The sequence below is a fragment of the Typha latifolia genome, chromosome 13, assembly GCF_019914945.1.
Source record: "Typha latifolia isolate L0001 chromosome 13, TyphaL0001v2, whole genome shotgun sequence".
Lineage (NCBI taxonomy): Eukaryota > Viridiplantae > Streptophyta > Magnoliopsida > Poales > Typhaceae > Typha > Typha latifolia.
The window spans coordinates 2376033-2398603 of NC_133098.1; the positions used below are offsets into that span (position 1 = coordinate 2376033).

Below are 22571 nucleotides of genomic sequence, written 5' to 3' on the forward strand. Positions count from 1 at the left end.
ATAGTAGACATATCACACACATCAGATAAAACCTCTGTTTATAGATTTCACATACCTCTGTTAGTAGACATATCACATACCTCAAATAAGGTATGCGTCAAAACCTCTGTTTATAGATTTCGAGAAGAGCTATATAGGCAGCAAGGCTGACATGTTTACAGAGAAGGAACATAAGCTAAAAAAGCATGTTATCCTGATTATGTTCGGGTAGGAACAAAAATAATGAGCATTTCATAAGAATATTCATTCCTTTTCCAGGGCATGTAATATAGTCATTGTTCATTGTTAGGGAGTAATACTGATACAGACGTTCAGAAATCGAGGTTTCCGTGCTTGCTTTGTAAGCTCAATCTATTCTTTTCGGACTGCAGAACTCTCTGCACTCCATCCTTGTTAACTCCATTCTGGCCTTTAGTCCTTCCAATACCAAGTTTTGGTAGGCCTCGATTCAATCCTTCCAGCAAAACGCATGCTTTACACAATTTCTGCAAGTTGCAACCAAAAAAAAAAAAAAAATCAAAGACATGCTAACAATTAAAGAACATAAAATATAATTGTTGAATCATGTATATTGTCATTATCTTTTACAAAGAACGCTGAATCAAATTGGAGGATGGGATGTATTTTCATTCGAAGTCTATGCCTATGTTTCTGCAAGTCTTCTTGCATAATATTAATTTTCATCAAATGCAGCATAATATCATTAGGAAAGCACTCTAACTGCTGTTATCTCAAAGATATCACTAATGACTCTGGATAAACAACAAAATTTACTTGTTGAGAAAGATATCTGATTGTACCTGGCTAGAAATGTATCCGCATCGTTCGCATGTTCCTTGCTCTGGCATCTTTGTAGATGTTGATATTCTAAAATTTTCACCCGACCTGATGATATCAAGTATAGCTCGAGGCCTGCACAATTCAGGAATTTCACTTTGAATATAGTAGGGAAGACGTTCAAGAGCAATATTAGCATATTGATATGCACTCTGGACAATAAGATTATAAAAATAGCTAAATGCCTTGCAGATGTAAGTTAGTTCATGTGCAAGAAATGGAAACTAGTGCTCTCAAATGAGTGCATCTTTCATAATGAAGGAAAAATGTGGAATCTTACCTTAATCTTTCCAAATCTTTAATGAATTCACGAGCAAAGCCACGATATGCATTTGGGGAATAAATGCCTGTATCACAAACATTATTCTGTCAGGGATCATTCATATAGAAAGAGAATAAGATAAGGATGTGAGTTAATAACAACAAACACATTGTATTAGTGGCTCAACAATAAAATAGGTTAGCTCCAAATAGAAAGATAAATGCTAAAATATGAGTATCTATCATAAAATAAAGTCTCGTAAAAGTAATCACCTTTTTCAAAATCAACTCTAGACAGAATAGGCACTGTAATAGTCTAATATGTTCTGCTATACAAGAATAGACTAGCAAGCATTTGAGTAATAAATTATAAATGTAATGGCTGATGCATGGTGTTTATTTAAGCAGAACATGAATCTCTGAATCCATATACAGCAATTTGGAAAGATGAAAAAAAAAAGTGCAATAAATTGACTATAGATTTTTAAGAAACAAGGTCTGCAGCCTCTAATATCTCATTATTTTCTTTACAATCTATTGCAACCTCTCAAATCTTAACTACAGATCATACTCCCCTTGTCCTCCAGTAAAGAACATCTTGCCAGTAGAGCATCCAACGCCCCCTGAAAAGTCATCTTAAAATCTTCTCATGTCATCCATAAGTTTCATTAACTATCATGGATAAAGCATAGGATTGTATGTTACTATTGGCAACCTACTTTCCAGTGAAACACAGATTCATATGACTTGTAGTACAAAGAAAATAGATGCTTATCTTTAAAATTTCACCTCAATTAACTAAAACCTGAAATTTGTCATAATTGTCCATGTATATTGTCCTATATTGTTGTTGATTGAATAGGCAACAAAACTGGGAATTAGTGAGTGAAAATTAGTAGCAGTCTAGCAGATATTCCAAGTCATAAACTAAGCCCAAGACTTATAGCACATAAAAACATAAAATATGCCTCGCCAAAGGCGAGGCATGCTGACCTTGGCTCGGCACAGTAATTATTGTTGGCACACTGAATAGTCAACTCTTAAAATTTGAATAAAAAAATCTTTAATCCTTTTTAGTTTTAAATTAGGTTTTAAGGGCTAATATAAAGTCCTTTAACACTAGATATTAGTGTAACATATGCAATTATATTTTAATCTCATTATTTTCTCTTCTTTTTTTTCAAATCTTCTAAGTTGGGGTAAATAACTTGGGAAACTTAAGCCCCGTTCACTTCAAGAATAATTTTTTTATATTCTGGAATACAACTCTTTATTCTAAAATAACAACTAAACATTAGAATAACCCCATTTTAAAATACAAACACTATTCATCAAATTACATCTTATACCACACACTAACTCAATTGCTAATTTATCCTTGATATCTATTCCATCAACCTACTTCATATCAATCAAAAGATATTCATGGCAATTTAAAAAACGAAACATATTTTTCCTATCTTTTCCTTTTATATTAAATCAAAGGATATTCATGGTAATTTAAAAAACAAAATATCTTTTTTTCATCTTTTTCTTCACTTTATATCACATCAGAGAAATACCTATTCTAGAATTGATCTTATTCATAAAATAAATGAGGCCTAAAATTTTCCTTTAATTTCTAAAATTTGAAGTATAATTTATTAAATCAAGCACCATAATACAAAAAGGTAATGAAGGGATGAAAGAGACCCTAAATTAAGTTGTTTAAAGTAACATATACTCAATTACTAGCGCCGCAAGTTGGCATGGGTGGCCATTAGAGTGTATCAAGATACCCCCCCATATTAGTGCCGATAATTTATTAGTACGATATGTATCGACCCATGCCAACCATGCCAATGGGCATGGCAATCCATGTTAAAGTACATTTCTTATCGATTGAAATCATGTCAATTTCTACAACCCATATAAAACATATAATTTCATTATCTGACTATGAGATGCCTATATCAACAGAGAAATTTGGTAAAGTTAAGCTACAGTTATCCAGGAGATTGACATATTTTCCATTACTTCAGTAAATAGTTCAGTGTTTTGAATACTAATACATCAATCATGATATCAGAAGAAACAATAATTTCTCAGGAATTTTATAAAACCTAAATCAACAAATAGTTTCTCAAAGGGAATATGGTAATCTTAAGTTTAAAATAACATAATGGAATTGAGATATTACATTCTGTTGAAAAGTAGTCCAGCTTCTTGAAATATGCATACGTAGAAATCAGTCAAGGGTTCCTAATCATCAAATAGTTGCAGAAGGGGAAAATTAATAATACCACCAGTATGTAAAATATAGAACTTAATGCGAAGGATATATGACAATCTCTTTCTCATAGGTATATTTGAAAGGCTTGCATCTTGGAATAGGTCCATCTTCACCAGTAGTTATGAATGTACATCTACTTAACCTACATAATATCATAAAATCAATTTAAGAGGCATGTCATGATGGCAAATGGAAGAAATTAAAACATCTGCACCTGATATTTCACCTAGCAATATCACCACGCAAAATATTCAGCAAAACAGTTTCTGCAATATCATCTGCATTATGACCGGTAACGAGCTTGTCTGCTTTCATGAGTGCAGCACCCCGATCTAAGGCCTGAAAAGGATTATTGATCCACATTAACTTCAAGATGGATCCTTGTCCTTGTAAGGTGGATACTAGACCTTACAATTGCATATAAAAGATCAAACGACAGTGGCCAAGCAGGAATACCTGGAAGAACAAAAAAATAAAGTTAAACAAAGATACTATGGCTATGTTATAAGGTCAATATTCCAAAAAGTTGTAGTATTAGAAATAGATTATACTTGTCATCAGTTGGATTAGATAAGATTATTTTTTCTGAGTGTTATACAAGTCCAATTAAGTTGGAACAACTCTGATTCGCATATACATGTTATTGTTAAATTCTGATCTTCCGTGGATTAATCAACATCATACAGATCCATTTGTGTGATATGCTCTCTAGGCTCTACATCAAAGCTGCCGAGCATATACTTCCAACTTTATCAGTTTTATCATAGACAATCCGCGAATGTGACATTACAAATGCACTTTAGCAGAAAAGTTATCACAGAAGAAAAACTACACACTTGATATTTTAACAACATTAAGTACCTGACGGCGGAAAACACCACAAAATGTGCAATTGTTTTTTAGGCCTATTGCCTTCACTATATCATCCATTGTCCAACCATATAAGTCCTTGTATGAGACTATTTTTAGTGGCAAACCATACTGCAAAAAAGTAGATCTTGTCAGGAAGAGATTTTTCAAGAACTTTTAAATGATGAAATATATGTAAAGTTAGAGCTACTGGTATGGCGATATCAACATTAAAGACTATAAAGAAACATGGATTAAAGATAAACTCATAAAGCTACATTATCCAGAAGCCAAATGCAAACAGAGGGAAGAAAACATGAAGTTTGGATTTTGAGCAGCTTATTTCAATTCACTATAATGGCTTTTTAAAACAGAGGCCTAAAGTCAACTTCCAACAAAGCTAATCGTATTAACTCAAGGAAAGATAAGTGGATGACATTGAATCGAGTTTTCTAGACCATATCTAGATACAAAATGAAAGATCTAAATTGGAAAATAGTTTTAAAAAAACTTATTGTATCTTCCAAAAAAATCATGCAACAACGAAGTCATGATTTTCAATGAATGAAGATATTGCAACATAAGACCAATGTTCCTGACTTCCTATATTCGGGGTTTTTTCCCCTGCAAGAGTGCATAACACGTGCAAATGCATCTATGATGTCATAAAATAACCATAACCAAAGAACTGTCATCCGAACAAAACAATAATGCCTTAGTTGACTTGGTGACAACAAAAAGATAGAACATTTCTAACTGTCAGTAGAAGAAGAAAAAGTATCAAACTCAAGGGTTTATGACCCTAGGAGTGCCTATTAACAGTTCATCAATCATCAATCATCAAACATGCATATTGTAAACAACAAGGAACATCTCCTTTCCAATTTCTGACGAACAGTTTGATCAAATAAATGAGACAACAACAAATCAACAAACCTGTACTTCATTTCTTTTGACAGTTTCAAGTGAGTCGTCCCTGTAACCTGTGATGCCTTCATCAACTGATAAAAGGAAAAGATCTAGGCCATAATTGTGCCGATCATTTAATTCCGATAATACATAAGCAAGAACAGTCGAATCTGCAAAAGAATGCATATGTCTGAGGTCCAATTTCACTATTTGAGGTTCTGGCATGAGAAACAAGTAAATAATTTGTTTGAACTTCTGTAGAACCAGAAGGAAGAATCTGCTAGAAAGATGAAATTTTTCACGAGAGAATGCTTACTGCGAAGAAAAGTAGCTTATCAACCAAATGCATCAATAAAACATGAGATTGAACACACACCTTTTCCTCCAGAAGCTGCAATTGCTACACGTTCCCCGGCTTTAAACAAATTATTATCAATAATAACTTGATGAATCTCCTCCTCAAAGACACAATAGAAACATTCCCTACATATCTAAAGTACCGTGCATTAATAATTGGCGTTTTAGTAGGTAACTTTCTTTCAGATAAAAGCTATGTATCTATATATGGTAAGTATCAGCATCAAACATCAAGACGAATCTATAAGGCAGTGGGTGCAATTAAACAAGTACGAGCTCATTTTCAAAAGCATTATCTCTCTTAATTTTTTAGGTCTGGACATTAATAAATCTAAGAAATAGGCTGCAAGCATATCATAGAAACACTCTAACTTCGTAAAGGCCATCTTTTCTTCTTCTTCCTCGCATAGCGTAACAAGCGATTCAAATTATATCTCAAAGAAAGAAAGAAAGAAAAAGAAAAGAGTAGAATGAGGAGCGCAAAGCACCTGTTCTAGGGTTTTGGGTCGTTTCAAGGCGGGCTTCCTCTGGTTGCAGATGGAACACAGGCGAACCGCCAACCTCGTAGACTTCGCTCCTCCTCCACCGTCCTCCATGGCAATGGACTTTTAGAGTTTCGAGGATTTGCACTGGATTGAGGGTTTAAGACGGAGAGGAAGAAGGAGATCAGCGGTTTGCTTGGTAGGGACGCGAACAAGGAAATTTTCGTAAACTCGGCATCTGAAGAGGAAGTCGTCGATAGTAAGCACCGACTTTGGTCTGTTCAGGGTAAGACAGTGGAATTTCGCATCAGTGAGAAGAAAGTCAGCATAAATTATCAGTTTAGGCAATCTAGGACCATTATATTTTATCCCCTTATTTTAAAGAAGAAAAAAAAATAGAGAACAATTAAAGATACAAATAATAATTATGTAATATATTTTTATTATTTTATAGTTTAGAAAGTTAAATTTATAAGAAAAAATGATACGGTCCGTATAGAAATGAATAGCAGTAGTTTATAGAATTTTAGTGTAATCTATATCATAAAGTTTAGTTAACCGTGAAGAGCATATAAATGAAGACAAGACTTATGGGGAGTACTTGCATAGTTCGTAGCAAGCTATCTATCACACGTTTCGAGGTGAAGGAAATTTATTATGTATGCCATGCCATCTAAGATCTACCTCGCATTCCGCATGAAAATCTTGAACCAGGAAACCAACCTTCCTTTTCTTGTGATAAGTAAGCCTATCTAGTACGCCTAGCTCAATATCTCACTTCCTTGCTAGCTCCACGTGACTCCCACCACCCCCCATTTTATTCCCGGAGTTATTCATCGAATCTTCCTCCGCTTTCTTTCGCTCTGTTCCTATTCCTATTCCTATTCCTATTCCTCCGCTGGTCTGCCCTCATCTAGAAGTAGCTCCAGGTCCACACTTTCCGAGGCAAGCTGAAGGTGGTGGGGACCCACCTGGAATCGCCAATAATAATAATAATAATAATAATAAATTTGTTAAAAATTTTGGTAGAAATATATTATATATTTATTATTTTCTTTTTAGAGATAATTATATCTATACTTCTTAAGATATTGTTCGCAACAATATAAAAAGAAAATTTTTAAATAAGATAATTATTTAATATTTTTTTATTAACATCGTCGAGAGGTGAGAGATTTTCTGTAATTTAAAAAGTTAACGTGTATTAATAAAAATAGACAATTATTTAGAGGATCTTAGTGTAATTATTTTTTATTTTTATCATCTAAAAAATAACTTAAGGCAAGTTTACATGCTCCACTTACCTCTAATTAATTAAGGTGCTGATTAATTTCTCAAGCTCGTTTCGCTAATTCATGAGTTGGACCACTGTAAACTGCCAAGATACTATGCCTCTCATTTAATCCTTCGCGTTGTCACATGTGATCAGAAGAAGAGTACGTACATTTGGCGACAAATCGTGCGTCCATCTCAGTATTATGAGCCAAAGACAACGCTCGATCTCGGTACGTTTTTGCTACGGTTTGCACGCAGGAAAAGTAAAACCAAGCGCTGGTACATTTCTTTCGCTCGTTTCTACCTACGAACCTTCCAATTACTTGGCTGCATGCTTTCACTTTGCCTGCTTCCGAGTAGATCACGAAGGAGTTTGAATCTTTGGTGCTTCTCCACTAGTACGAAATGAGTCAGATTAGTCTCTTTCTATTTGTGGGAGGCGTACATAGCCTATGAGCCCGGGCGATGTGGCCGTGGCCGTGGCCATGGGGAGGGGTCCATTCTGGGGCATAAGTTTCACGGCGCCTTGGTTGTTGTGATCCTTAGATTCTATTTATTTTTATGAGTGGTCCCCGGATTTTGGGGGTCCGTAGGAAAATTTTCTGGATTGATTTTTGGACTCATTGAAATTTTTTTTTTCCGAGGACCACATCAGTTGTTATATATATATATAAATAAATTATAAGCTCGTGAACTAATTATATATTAACATTTAATCCAACCTTTCTAAGAAACCTTGCTGCAGTGGTGGTGTTTTATGTTTATAAAGTTAACAACGGTTTTAAGATTGATAGATAGGCAGAGGTTGTAAATTATAAGAGTCTGTTGTCCTAACTCTCTGTGTATATCTTCTACTTAGACTCACTTAATATATATCGGTAACCAAACAGGATAATATATTATCTGATCCATTTTCACGGCTATTTGGCAGGCAACCAGGAGCTGCCAAGTTTCCGGTATGCAGCTTTTCCTGCAGACGAGGCTGTAAACGATCAGCTTGGCTACTACTGAAGGTTCCGTCTGCCACCGGAATTGTTCCTCGAGCGTAACTCACGTGCACACTATCCATTAATGTTATCCATGCATATTAGATGATTCCATCACCGACCTACCATAACCTCTTTGTCCAAGTTACGGATAGTAATCTTCTTCTTCTTTTATTTTTTTTCCCTAGCTAAAGTTTGTTGCATCTACTCCTTTTATGCAAACTTTGTCACGTTCTCTGTAACTCAACTAATCCACTTGTACATGGTGAGCTTTTATATACGTTGTCTTCTACGTTTCGTTCTGCATGTATACTTACTACGCTCATTTAATTGTTTTTCTGTTGCCATTTTAAATCTGATCTCCGCCGTTTGATCCAAATCAGACGGTGTAGAATATCTGGGCCCACGTAACGGACCCCACTTGAAATGGTCCACAGCTACCTCCACTAACTCTTCCTCTGAGATGAATACGTGTCGCCCACTCCGTCTCGGGGAAAAGGAATCCAATACAGTTAGTGTCAGTCCTGTTGTTAAGTGGGTATGTGAGACCCATTTCGGTAATTTTTGTCCGGGCACAATTATTACGCCACGGACCAGCTCCCCACCGAACGGGCTCCTGATATAACTAACCCTACTCTCACCCGCAACACCCGGTCGCCATCTCGCCGCACGACTCCACCGTTCGAATATTTTACCGGTTAGACCGGTTGGTTCACCGGCTGCGACCGGCGCCACGTTGCACTCCCCACTCCCCCTACAAATCCCAACGGCCAGATCCGCTTGACGGCGCCGTTATGGTCGACGCCTCGCCGTCATAACGGGAAAGGTAACCGCTTTAAGAAGCGAGACAACGAATCGTGACCGTCCATACGGACTATTACTTCCCTCTCCCTTTTCTTTCCATTCGTCCGAGAGGGAAGAGAGAAGAGAGGAAAGAGAGAGAGAGGGATGGGAAAGTACACAAGAAAGTGTAGAGGAGCCGGAGAATTGGGAGTCATGACGAGGTCACGCGCCACGGCGGCGAAGAGGAGGAAGGTGGCGGAGGTGCTGGCGGAGGACTATCTCCAGCTCCGGAGCAGGAGGCTCGTCATGGCACGGCGGATAACGAGAACGGCAGCCAATTCCAGCAGAAAAAGGCGGCGGAGCACTGAGTCCAGCTGCCAGATCTCGAGGTGCTCGAGCAACACCTCCGGCGAGGTCGTGGCTCTCCGATCCGCTGATCCGGAGGTGAGCGAAACCCTAATTCCGAGCAGAATTCGACCTCCTCCTCTTTTCTTTGCTGAGATCCCCGTTTCCTTTGATGTCTCGTAGGATTGCGACGACCTGGTAAGCTCAGTGAGCTTTTCCGAGAGCAGGCGAGAAAGGTATGGTTATCCTCCATCCATTTCCTTGAATTATTCATGATTATGTTGATTCGAATTTGAATCAAAATGAGTTGTTTCAGGAGAGAGACGACTCCCTCGAGTGAGCCAAGAGGCGAGAAGATGCCTTCGGATGCGGAGATCGAGGAGTTCTTCGCCGATGCGGAGAGAGCCGAAGTGGAGCGATTCGCTAAGAAGTAAGCACTAGTAGAGTAGCTCTCCTATCTTACACCTCTTCCCCTACCGCGTACTTTAGCAGCAGGCACCTTAACGTGAGCTTCGTCTCGCAGGTATAACTATGACATCGTCAACGACGTTCCGTTCGGCGGCCGGTTCGAGTGGGTCCGTTTAGGCTGCTGAAGAAGAAAAGAAAAAAAATAGGAATTAAACTTTTACTTTTATTTCTTTTAATTTCCTGTCCTTTTTTTTTCAAAAAATATCTTGGGTTCATTTTGGACGGAATTAATGTACAGCAGCGGCTGTAAGTTAACCACCGCCTTTGCTCTCCTCCTTCCCTTCTTCGCCTCTTTGTCCGTAAAGCTATTATTCCGCGATTTAATCCACAAATTATGCGGAGAATTAATCCCCCACTCCTCCCATCCGTCCGTCCGTTCGCGATCCAACGGCGAGGCGCGTGGGTGGCGGAGGGAACGAGGGCCAAGGGGGGGGCCGACACGTGGCGGTGATCCGATCCCGGGCGAACGGCGGGCGTGCCGTGGAAAGAGGAGAGCTGCACGTGGTGAGCGGAGCCCCCAGCAATCCAATCCCACGCTCTTTTACGAAAAGAAATATTTTAATTGTTAGCGATTCCAATTTCAGGATAGCTTCGGATCTGGTGCACATGGCGCGAGATTAAACGCTTTGGTATTGGCCTCTTGGGGGGTGGAAAAGAAGGAATGTTGCTAACTTGCTATGTTGGGATTTGGGGATGGAGGTGTTTAGAATATTCTATAATGTCTAGTTGAGATCCAGGGCTCATCGAGGAGTAGAGGTTTTCGTCCACCTTTTACTTGTTCATGGGAGAAGGTGGAAAGAAAAAGAAAAGAGAAAGAAAAGCTTTGTTTGATCCTAGACGACTATAGAATTCCATGACTCGATGGCTAGTTGCATACGAGGAGTAAAGCATTCAACTTTTTCGAAAAGTGGGCAGATAAAAAGAAAGATCTGTTATTGATTCGTACGTCAGTGGGGCCTCGCACCATTGACTTTTTTTCCTCCTTGGAAAAATTATCCATCGTTTCCTACTGGCTCTTTCTATGATTCCACAATATTTAGCTGCTAGTGAAAGAAATTAAGGAAAACTAGAAGGTAATTAATTGGCTTAAGTTGTGTAACAAGGGACATTTTTGTCATCCAAACACTTTCTCGATTCAAATCCTAATTATGCATAATTATTGCATTCCAAGATAGACAAGGAAAAAAAGAGAGCAAAATAGTGGTTAATTAATTATCTGTAGTAAATTAACACAAAAGGATAACTAAACAGGATCCCTGCCGACTTTTCTATTTAGAATATTAGATCTATTTGTTCTTTCCTGATCGACTTCATGGCGTAAGAATCCGACATGTTGCAATGGACTCTGAATTCGCCAACTACAGTAAGTTCCGGGAAGTCAACTGTTTAGACAAGTAGAACTTTACAAATATTGTTGTGGTTGTCGTGCATGCAAGCAGCAATAAGAATTCTCCAGCAAAGTCAACTCGATGCCTTCCATCGTTGGAAGTTTTGGATTAATGACCAGAGAAATTCAAAGGTTAACGCAACGCCCATTAAATCAGTACTACTTAGCGTGATTTATGGCAACTTTTATTTTTTCTTTTTGAGAAAAAATTTAGGCAGACAATATCAATCGACCAGAGTGAGTTGCGAGGTTTTCTTAGTTTTACCACCGTAAATTTAAATTATGAATAAATTGCGGAGCAATTTATGGTCTCATTGAAGAGGGGAGGATTTAGATGAATTGAGAATGCACAATGAGAAGAAAACTATAACATCTGCACCTGAACGAAGTTAATTTCGCAGAGAAGAACAAGAACAACTCTATTCTCATTTGAAGGGTTGTGAAAATTAACCCATATCCAAGTTCACTAGTGGATGGTATTGTCTAAACGTGTCAAATATATTAGGAAGGACTACTTCTTGTCCCTATCGACTCATAAATTATGAAAAATAGTACGACCTAATTACCTAATCAATCACGGTTTTTAAAATACTAACCCAATAATTGTGTCTAGATATCTGTTGTTAGTAGATCAATGGGATCTATAGTAGTTATTATTTATTAGTCCGAGAAATTACACTTTATCTTCTGTCATTTGATTTAATTTTATAAAACCTAACATACTTTCAACTTAAATATTTAACACTTTGGTCCAAACTAAAGTGCAATAAATACTTTTTCTATCGTAATTAAATCAGAGTTTGAATTTCAAAATTTTTATTAAAAATAAATTATAAAAAAATTGACAAATATTTAAATATATTTATAATAATATTAATCAAATTTTAGATAATAAATATATTGAAATTTTATTAGTTTTACGAATATTAGAGAGTTGATATCCTGTGAATCTTTGGCACCTGACCTAAAAGGATCCTTCTAATATTTTCAAACCTTCTTTGGCCTTCTTGTAATAATAATAATAATAATAATAATAATAATAACCTTAGTTAAATAATACCACAGTCAAGATTTACAGAGAATATTAAAACAGAAGAAAGATATGTTACGGGTGACATATATATATATATATATATAAACATGCCCTAGACGTGTTCATCATCTATGATTAACTTAATCAACTTGCAAATTTTCTTTAAAAAATTAGCCCAACAAAGTTCATGCACACATTAATGAGGCACTCCTGAGATCGATCATGTAGTCCATCACAAGTGGCATGCCAATTTTTCTAATGCTTCTTATGCTCTCTCCACTGCTTCGTAGTTATTGTTGTCTGTTGTACTCTCTACTATGAATCATATTGTTTTTATAATATTAGAGAATATATTTCTTGTTAATCTATGAGCTAATAGCATCTTGACCCTCATAAACAATTGCTATGTATTTCTTTCACTTAATCAAGAAGAAGAAAAAACATAAACCCCCTAGATTATTTAAATATATCACTAAGCTTCCTCCCGGTTAATCTTTCACCATAAATTAGAAATTCTGATGGAAATAATGTTAAAATTTTGATTAACTTAATAGATAGACAATAATCCCATGTTTTCCTTCCATCTTCTGCTTTAGCGGCTCTACATTAATTTCTTTAAATATCAAACTCTAAATTGGTCTTCTTAACAAAATTCACTAATAAAAAGAGAGGGAATGAGAAAATACCCAGCACATTTTTTAAATCTAATTATTTATTTAAAAATTTAAATTTTTGATAAAATTTAATTAAACTTTTATCAAGTTAATTATAAAAAAACATCAATATCTTTATATATATATATACACACACATACATACATTACTCTCAGTTAAGAATGATAAAATATTAAGATAATATAATTGTTAAAAAATAATATGCAAGGTAATACATTTAAAAATAATAATTGAGTTTGAATTTAATCTAATCGAATTTGGATCGTAAACGAATCAACCACCTAACTTGATTAATAATTGGATCGTATTTGAGTTTATACCATTGACTTGTTTGACCCATTTAAATGTACGAGTTGGGTTGGATCAAATGGAGTCAAACCGCCAATCCAATACTATATAAATATTAAACTCTAAGTTATAATCCTACTCCTTACATCCTCACGTCCTCGCATCATCATTCCCGCATCATCATTCCCGTCGGCCGCCTCCCACCTTCTTTGAAATCCCAAAGCCCATTGATCTCCTCTTGTCCTCCCTCTCGCTGCCCTTGGTAAGATCTAACCTCCACCATCTCCATTTTTTCCTCATATTTCTGACGGGCCCTATCACCCTCTTCGAAATCCAAAGATTTGATCTCCTCCGGTGGGCATCTCGCCTTTGCCACGGCTTTCTCTCCTCAAATCTTCGACGGGCCTCCCACCCTCTCGTCAAAATCATCATCGTTGCCGAAAGAAGGTATATTAGAGAGAGAGAGAGAGAGGAGGGAGAGAGAAGAATAAGAGAGAGCATAGGAGAGGAGAGAGAGGAGATGAAAACATATATGGCTAGAGGATAGGCCAATCCAAACCCTAGAGATTTTGCCAGGGCCTGGGAGCCTACGATCGAAGGTAAAATAAAATTGTTGATGGGTATAATATCCAAACGATAGTGCGGATAACACTAAAAGTAAAATATATTGGGTATTAATTTATCGTGGTACTATTCTTTCACAAATTCAAAAGTATTTATTAAAGTTTGTCCATTTCAAACATGGAAAATAAAGAGGATAAGAATCATATACGCTCCCTCCTATCTGGTCGCCGTTCCATTGCAGCAGCTACCACGCAATAATTCTACGAAGATAACTGTATATTAATTGAACTCCCCTTCCCTTTTTTTATTATAATTATATACTCTTTTAAGTCAGCAAAATTTAAGCCAACTTATTACTTAAGCTTCATCTTGTTACTATTATACTAATTTTTATTTTTTAAATTGATAGATAATTTATAAGCTAATCATTAAGGTAGATATATAAATAATACCGTTTCAATATCTAAGTTTGAAATATGAATTAATTCTCCTAAGTAACTTAGCTATAAGTTTAGTATATCTTAATTTCTTCCAGAAGAAAAACTAATCAAAGGTGATTAGACCCCCTATTAGCAGTGATGGTCGTATATAATAATAATAATAATAATAATTTTATAGATAGCAAATATAATTTAAACTAACCTACGCCTTCCTTAATTGTGGCTAACGTACGCTGGTCATTCGTCCATATCCACTCCACTGGCCCAATTCGAACCCGCCAATCCTTATCCTGCGCCGGTGCGGGATATCCATTTGTTCCACCTTCTTCTTCTTCACCAATTCCCCCACAAGTTAGGCGAGATTAGGGTTTCCAGGGTTGGGAATTAGCGTTTGGTGATCGAGATAGGTTCCGTGAGCTCCCCGGAATGTGGGGTAATGGAGGGCGGTTCTATTGGGGGAGGACGGAGGGTTTAGGGAGGAGGGAGGTGAAGGGGATCATAGTGGTGTTCGCATGGCTGTGGAGCGAGGAGAGGCATATGAGGCCGTACATAGATCTCTACTGGTCCCTCGGATGGCGGTGTCTGATCTGCCATGCCGATTTCCTCAACCTGTGAGTTTTAGTTTTGTCTTATTGATTTGATTTTGCTTGCTCTGATGCTTTTCTAGTCGCGGCTTATTGGAAATTTCTGAATTTGTGTTTGGGAATTTTGATTGGTGTTTGATATTTGATCTCTTGAGGAAGTAAAAGGGTTAGCTTGGTGCGGAATCTGCCTTGTTTTGATTGTTGAGTGATAAAGCTGCAAACTTCAGCAGGATAATGGTAGTTCTGAGTCGTTAGCTTTGGAATTTTTCCTCTCTGTTGAATTTTAAAAATTACACTAGCTGAAACAAACAATTGATGAGAACTGTCCATGGGGTTACTTCTGCTTTTCCAATTGTTTTAGATTGACCATGGCTCCTGTATTTGGGTTGTCTTTTATAAGTTTTTTCTTTGTTGTGTGAAACAGTTGTTCTGTTTAACTCCAGTTATGCTAATCTAGGAACTTATTTGGCGTCGTTATAGTACGACCTTTTTAGGACTTCAATGGATTGAAAGTATAAGAATGTTTGGTTAGGTTTTCTGTTGTGGGGAAAAGAGAGGGAGGAGGCATAGAGGCCCTTAGCAGGACAGAAGATGTGAGTTTTCTTACGAGTAGAATTGGAATGACAATATATTTTTGGAACAATGGATTATCGAAACAAAATTTAAAGAACCGAACTAAATATGATTTCTGCCTCGGATTCTGTGGGTTTAGAATCTAGTAAAACAGGTAACTAGAAGGGATGGTGTAGGTTTGGGGCACTTCCTTTCACTTTTTCCTTAAACCAACTATATGTCTTCTTAGTCATTACTATTTAATTTGTACATTAAGGTTTATTTTGTTTAGGGAAAGATTGGAGGACCCAAAGCTAACTCATTCCTGACTTTGGCTTACCCATGACTCATTTATGAAAAAAACTCCATCCTATGCCAGTATTTTGAGCGAATTGTCAGATTTGACAGGATATTGCACCTCGACTTACTAGCTGATAATTCTTCGACATTTCAAACAGTGGTGGTTATGGCAGTCTATACTTGTTCCTGTGAGGAATTTTCTTAGTTGATGAAGCTTCTTTGACTTGAAAAGGTATCTCTATCCTTATTTGAAATCTCTGCAGAGTAGTTAATAGCTATCGATGACTTATTGCATCATTGAGGTTCGATTCGATGATTAGTGAAGAGTTTAGTATTCCATTAGTCTGAAATTAAGACCTTTTTGAGCAAGGGAGTTATTGCACTTTAACTAATAGTTTGTAACATTTGCAAAATATTTATCTCACTTTCTTCATTTTTGTGGGGAATATTTCTTGTATGTACTTTATATCATTTAACATGTCACAGAATGTTTAGGAATGACTAATTCTCTTTGCAGATTTTTCCCTGAGAAGGCGGCATCACTAGCCTGTGGTGTTCTTAGTGAGCTTGTTAAGGTCAGTTTATTGTCCCTGTGCAGTTGACATCTTATAAGTTACGTTCTCTAGTGAATTTGCTGGACCAAATATAACAAATTCCTCTCACCAAGGATACTGACGTACAGTATTAAATGGGTTTGCCAAGTATCCACATTAGCTGCAGTATTGCAATTGGTATAGCAGCTAACCGGTTCCCATCGGTCCATCTTGGTGCTTGTGAAACCTTTATCCATTTAGCTCCATGAAAAGTTGATCAGTTGAATTCTGTCAATGACTTGATCTATGTCTGGATTGTTGGTGTTTCAGGAATTAAAGATCAGGCCATTGCCAGTCGTGCTTGCTACCTTTTCGGGGGGATCAAAAGGATGCCTGTACAAGGTTATTCAGGTGTGTACATCTGAGCTAACTACATTGTTTCACAACGTGTTGTAATTCTCCTTCTGTTTTCCAATTAAAGATTGGTTGGTTAAATATTTCTAGAAACTTCGGTGATTGATTTATCATCTGGCTTTTGCAGTTACTTGATGGAAAATTTGGAGAAGTTGGTCAGGTACGCTTATATTCTTTTAGTTGCACTTCCTTCTTACTTTGCATGAAATTCAAGTTTCTTTCTTTCTCCTAATTGCGTACTGGTTACATACTTCTGTTTTCCCTGGTGAAGTATGAGCATCAGCTAGTAAGAGACTGTATCTGTGCACAAATTTACGATTCTGGTCCAGTGGACTTTACAAGTGATGTGGGCACTCAATTTCTCTTTCATCCTGCTGTTCCAAAGACATCTCAACCACCAAAGGTACTATCATGGACTGCAAAAGCCCTTGCATCTGGTTTGGACACTCTCTTTCTAAACAGACTTGAAGCACAACGTGCTGAGTACTGGCAGACACTATATTCATCAGTTGTAAGGCTCTCTCTCTTCCTTTATACAGTTACAACTTGGACTGACTAAAGGGTTTCTTACTACTGTTTGCCACTCAATTTGTGCACTCTTATGACTTTTGCAGGGCATAGGTCCTACTCTTATATTCTGTTCGGAAGATGATGATTTAGCTCCCTGCAGAACTGTGTGCTGTTTTGCCCAGCGTCTACTAGACCTTGGCGGTGATGTTAAACTAGTAAAGTGGAGCAGTTCCCCTCATGTAGGTACGCCCTTGAACAATCTTGACTTGCAGTCTGAGGTGGTTTTATTTTACCGCCGCTTTCGTATTGTGCTGTTGCAGCACATGCTTAAGAATAAGCACTTCCTATCAATTCTCCTTTTTAACACTTCTTTTCTAATTCGTATTATGTTCAATGTACTCAATTTGTGAAGCAATCTTAATTTAACTAGGAAATTTTGCTAGGTGGATATTTAGGTGCTCTTAGGTTAGATCAGCTTAAAAGAGATATCTAGTAAATAGTAACATAAAATTATTAAGGCCCTGTTTGGATACCTAGAGTACTGCTGTATTTAAGTGATTCTGTAGAATTGTGGACTCCATGGTAAAATTATACATAGAAATTGTTTGACAGCACCTCTTGTGGTTAAATAATACCATAGTATTAGACCAAAGTTTAGCATTACCTGAGTAAAAAAGGGTCCAATTAGAGCTCTGTATTTTTCTAAAACTAAGATTGTCGGGCTCTTCTTTTTTCCATCTCTTTTATGCTCTATATTTCTTTCTCCTTCCCCCTATCTCCTTTTCTATTTCTCTCTTGCGACAGACTCTGGCGTCGATCCCTCCAAAAACCCGGCAGCTGGGTGGGATCAAGGGTCCCTATGACGCCAGTTGTTACCACGGGGGAATGTCAGAAGAGGAACATAATGATCCAGATGAAAGGAATAAGCACCACCCGACCATATGAGAAAAGTTGGGGTGTTATGGGATTATAATCTTCCCAACAAAGAAAAGGAAAAAAGAACTATCTTGTTTTATCTTTTTTGAACTGTTGGGGAAAAATTCACTACAGTTTTTAAAGCTCATCCAAACATGTGGTTTGAAAACTCCACAGTACTTGTGTCTCCATAATAGTGAGACATACACCATCCTATTATGTTGGTACCAAAACTCCATGGAAAAAATATATATTATATCAAAACAGGGCCTAAGTGGGAAATTGGTTGTAACTAAGTTTATGTTTAAGATGAGCATTAGCAAGCAAAGAGAAGTAGCCATAATTGTTGCAAGATAGACATCTCTTTGTCACAGACAGACATAAAGTAAGGACAAATCTATGGTTGCATGTTGCATATATCGGAGTCATTTTATATGTTATTTGATGAGATTAGCTAATTACATTGGGGTTGCAGGCAATGTTAATGTCAATTGCCATGATTTGTGTAATAATAATATGCTGTGCTCTATTGAACCAATGAATGAATGAAAGGATCCTGTATCAATGGAGTGAATAGAAAACAATAAATGTATAATGTTATACTTTTGTGGAACTAATAAAATCGAGAAGGGTTAATTACATCATGACTCCCTTAGCTGTCATTCTTTTTCACTTTCAACCCCTCAAAAAGAAAAAGGACAGACACCCTCTAAATTATTTAAATGTATCATTAAATCCCATCTGTTAGTATTTCATTAGATATTTCGATAGAAATAATTTTAAAAATTTTGACTCACTTAATAGATGATTAAAAATGCCCTTATCTTCCTTCTATATCCTTTTATCTTCTCTTTTAGTTGTCTCTACGAGAATTTCTCCAAATATCATACTCTAAACTAATCTTCTATAATTCCTTTAAAATCCACTTCTAACAAAAAGAGGGAAGAGAAACTTTTAATATTTTTTCTAACATAATTTCTAAAGGAGGGGGCTAAGTGATACAATTAGATAAATCAGGGGGTGTATATGTTCATTTAGGGGTGAAAATGATATGGAGTGATGATTGAGGGGGCCAAATATAATTAATCCAATCGAGGAAATATATAGAAAATGGGGGATCAGTGGAGTTCTCTTAATCCACTGTACATTTTCATGGTTAAAGAAAATAATTGCAATGTGTAGATAAATCAGCCTATATTGTTAATTACACCTAAAGAGATGAACTGTTCAGCTGAAAACATAGAGAAGCATATGGTGAAATTGGTAGATCTTGGAGGAGAAAATCAGAAACAAGGTTGCAAAGAATGTTTATACTGGCACATACTTATTGTGATGCTATGGGTATGTCTAGACCAGATCTGGAAAGGCCTGATTTGGTTTGTACCAAAAGGTTGATGAGAGGAGAGTAATTAGATTGAAATGATCAGGAAAGACATTGATAGTCTTGAAATGATGGATAACATTTTTGCTAGTATATAAAGGCTATCAGATTCACATTTCCAGAGATAAGTGGTATTGACATAAGCTTGCATGGTATCTTACTATCTTGTACATGCATTAGCATTTAGCAATTTAGCACCAATACTGTTTGATGTAAATATATCTGTATTTTGCTGATTTAGTGTTTTCTATTCTCTTAAATAGATAAGTCATATGTTATGATCATTTAATCAAACTAATTCTCTATAATTGTTGTTCATATAGAAAACATTTCCTTTAGAGCAGAGAGCAGTCGTACGTCATTACTAGAATATATTTCACTATAGGCTGCAGTTTACAAATACTGGATTTCTGTTGTAACAGCAATAAATTGTTTTAAACTTTGAAAGGGTTAGTGGTCTAATGGTGGTGCTAACCAAACTGTGGCGTGTTGTCCATTATTTCAGTGTCGTCACAGTTCTGAGAGGAAAAAAATAGAAAGAACAGAAAAAAAAGAACATAATAAGAAACAATGACATTAAATATGATAATACAAATTATACCAACAAGCCATTGATTGTTGTAGAGATTGGTATGCTGTAAGCCATGAGATGTTCCAAGTTATATAGCTTTACATGGAACTCCACAAGGTTTCTGGTTCACTCATATAATTGCTCTGATTATATTAAGGTATAAACTGCACCAATTGATTTTGTGGCTTAGATGAAGCTTCCTCCTGTTGCTAACTGTTTGTCAACTCATTCCACACTTCAATTGTCTGTATTATTTCATTGAATGTTTGCATTTGTTGACAATCTGCAGGCCATTACAAGTCTCACCAAGCTGAGTACAGTAATACTCTAACTGAGCTGCTGGACAAAGCTGTCATAACCTACTTCAGGAGAAGGCGACTAAATGGTGAGACAGCCAGCAGAATGCGTGCCTGCTACAAGATATCAGAGTCGGTCTGCAATCTTCATGAAGCAGCTGCAAGCTCCAATGAGAGCTTAAGAAGGATAGCAAATGGCCCAAGTGACCATTTCTTCTTACCGAGCTCAGCTGAACATAATGGAACTAAAGAACCAGCTCCGTTGCTCGATGAGCAGAAGGGGGAACTGTTCCATCTACCAAGCATTAATCCGCAAGGTGTTCTGGCCCAAATTCTGTATGATGTTTGTGTCCCAAAGAATGTAGAAGGTTGGGACATTAAGCCTGCAATGGCCTTGAATGCCCGGCAGACATTTGCCTCTGCTCGACATCGTGGCCCGTTCAATCCAATTAAATTCCTACGCCGTTCTAGACTATAGAAGCTTGCAGTGATCTGGGAATCTTGTAAATGTTGGGAGGGAATAGGAAGAGTTCTGGGATAACTGAGTCGGTTCTTCTATGTCAGCTGAGGGATGCAAATATGCTATATACTGTGCTAACCTTTCTCTTTGATGAAATGTATAAAATGTACAAAGTATTACTTGTTATAGAACCTCTTGTAAGAATATTATTCTAAGATGGACATTTTGGATTTAGAATAAGCATAAAGTTAAACTTAGTATAGTGAGGACTATGCGGGCTTAATATTTGAACAACAGGTTATCTCAAAACTAGTTAAGTAATACCTATTCTTTTCTCTCTTTCTCTTTCATTTTTTCACATCACATCAAGTGCAATTATTATTCTATCATACTAGTTTATAACTAAACACCATATTAACTGGTTTATTCAAATGTAAATAATGATCATCTAGTTTGAGAGTTATTCTAAATCCAAAAGCGGCCTAATTTCCTCGTAACCTTCTTCTGATAAGGAGTCACTGAAGGTGCTTGAACTATTACTAGATGAAATCTGTCGATCTAAGTAATTGTACATAGAATTCACTTGTGAAGTCTACCATCTCGTCAATTTGCTTTCTCCTACACTAATTCTTCGTCAATCTCAGTGCGGCAGATGAAGTGGTTGATGCATGATGGACACATTAATGATGTCGATTATATCATATCATTAAGCTCTTGCAGATGTATTTCTACATCAAATTAGTTTTTGCACAGCGCATTCCAAGCATAAAGAAAGCTATGATCTACAAACTGCTACTATATATATATATATATATATATATATATATATATATATATATATATATATATGAAAGTAAAATCTCATTTGATAAGTATTTATGGCCAAATTGGAAGGCAGGTGGTGTTCGATTGCTGTCACTAATCATAATTGCAACTCATCTTTTTATTGTTCCATACTCCTAAATAGCTTGCTTGTGTACCAAAATATCTCCATCATAGCTGATGGATTTCTTTCCACGGTGTTGACAAATGACTTCTTTGCCGTCTTTCTAGAATGTCCATCGGTCGATATTGCTGATATGTATTCTAATCTTATCTAAAGTACTGCTCGCAAATTTGCAAACTTCTTCTTTTGCTTTCACGGGAATGAATACAGCAAGTACTTTAGATGAAGGTAAACTTGAGAAATATTATAATGTTCTTAATTTGTTTATAATAAGAACAACCTAATTAGTAATTATGTCTACCAATCCCAATCAACTTCATATAAATTATAAGGACCATTAGCGTTGCTCTTCAATTAAGGTGGAAAGCTTTGCAGTTGCAACGTTTCCTTCAACTTCTTCACATAAACTGTTTCTTTCCTTATTCTCGTTGTCCAGTGGTTGAGCCATATTCAATGCATAATATAAGTCATAAGTTTGATTCTTACATACACATTAAGCCCTCGTTTATTTTATAAATAACTTTTTTTTTCTTCTTATTTTAAAATTTTAGCTAACTATCATAATTATTAAAATTTAAAATATAAATATGATTCATCAAAATTATATTTTATACCAAACAATAACTCAATTACTAATTTATTCTTAATATTTATCACATCAATCTATTTTATATCAAATCAAAAAACATTCATGCTAATTTCATAAAAAAATATATCACATCAAAGATAATTATTATACCATTATTTTTTTTAATTAAATTTTTATTCCTCATTTTAAAAATAATAAAGAGAAATATATGTTTAAGAATAGTCATTGTTTCTAAAATAAACGAGGTCGAAGTGTAATATTTAGTAAATTCTTTTATTTCTTAAAAAAATATTTAATAGATTTTTTATTG

The 22571-nt window shown here is 36.2% G+C and overlaps 3 protein-coding genes across 3 annotated transcripts; 2 read left to right on the forward strand and 1 right to left on the reverse strand.

Annotated features, from left to right (window-relative positions):
• Nucleotides 1-171: 171 nt before the first annotated feature.
• LOC140800419 (cytoplasmic tRNA 2-thiolation protein 1) lies at nt 172-6266 on the reverse strand. The gene is made up of 10 exons (XM_073155204.1): nt 5974-6266; nt 5505-5619; nt 5156-5298; nt 4232-4351; nt 3597-3709; nt 3420-3512; nt 3278-3318; nt 1118-1184; nt 801-912; nt 172-485 (listed from the first exon to the last, which is right to left on the reverse strand). Exons 1-10 carry the CDS (start codon nt 6079-6081, stop codon nt 312-314), a joined length of 1086 nt encoding a protein of 361 aa, XP_073011305.1. The 5' UTR covers nt 6082-6266; the 3' UTR covers nt 172-311.
• Nucleotides 6267-9016: 2750 nt separating this feature from the next.
• LOC140800196 (cyclin-dependent kinase inhibitor 3-like) lies at nt 9017-10082 on the forward strand. The gene is made up of 4 exons (XM_073154866.1): nt 9017-9455; nt 9540-9592; nt 9673-9786; nt 9880-10082. The coding sequence occupies exons 1-4, from the start codon at nt 9177-9179 to the stop codon at nt 9947-9949; spliced, it is 516 nt and encodes a 171-aa protein (XP_073010967.1). The 5' UTR covers nt 9017-9176; the 3' UTR covers nt 9950-10082.
• A 4371-nt stretch (nt 10083-14453) lies between these two features.
• On the forward strand, nt 14454-20996 carry LOC140800238 (uncharacterized). The gene is made up of 7 exons (XM_073154914.1): nt 14454-14821; nt 16164-16221; nt 16510-16590; nt 16721-16753; nt 16865-17104; nt 17208-17346; nt 20260-20996. Exons 1-7 carry the CDS (start codon nt 14637-14639, stop codon nt 20742-20744), a joined length of 1221 nt encoding a protein of 406 aa, XP_073011015.1. The 5' UTR covers nt 14454-14636; the 3' UTR covers nt 20745-20996.
• The last annotated feature ends 1575 nt before the right edge of the window (nt 20997-22571 follow it).

Excerpts from the sequence above, each read along its gene's own strand:
- LOC140800419 (XM_073155204.1), bottom strand. The coding sequence starts at position 6,081 with ATGGAGGACGGTGGAGGAGGAGCGAAGTCTACGAGGTTGGCGGTTCGC. Across the intron at positions 4,352-5,155 it reads TCAAAAGAAATGAAGTACAG|TATGGTTTGCCACTAAAAAT; the intron begins GTTTGTTGATTT and ends ACTTTTTTGCAG. Across the intron at positions 3,513-3,596 it reads TTGCGTGGTGATATTGCTAG|GTTAAGTAGATGTACATTCA; the intron begins GTGAAATATCAG and ends GATATTATGTAG.
- LOC140800196 (XM_073154866.1), top strand. The coding sequence starts at position 9,177 with ATGGGAAAGTACACAAGAAAGTGTAGAGGAGCCGGAGAATTGGGAGTC. Across the intron at positions 9,593-9,672 it reads TCCGAGAGCAGGCGAGAAAG|GAGAGAGACGACTCCCTCGA; the intron begins GTATGGTTATCC and ends GAGTTGTTTCAG. Across the intron at positions 9,787-9,879 it reads GTGGAGCGATTCGCTAAGAA|GTATAACTATGACATCGTCA; the intron begins GTAAGCACTAGT and ends TTCGTCTCGCAG.
- LOC140800238 (XM_073154914.1), top strand. The coding sequence starts at position 14,637 with ATGTGGGGTAATGGAGGGCGGTTCTATTGGGGGAGGACGGAGGGTTTA. Across the intron at positions 17,105-17,207 it reads AGACACTATATTCATCAGTT|GGCATAGGTCCTACTCTTAT; the intron begins GTAAGGCTCTCT and ends TGACTTTTGCAG. Across the intron at positions 17,347-20,259 it reads GAGCAGTTCCCCTCATGTAG|GCCATTACAAGTCTCACCAA; the intron begins GTACGCCCTTGA and ends GACAATCTGCAG.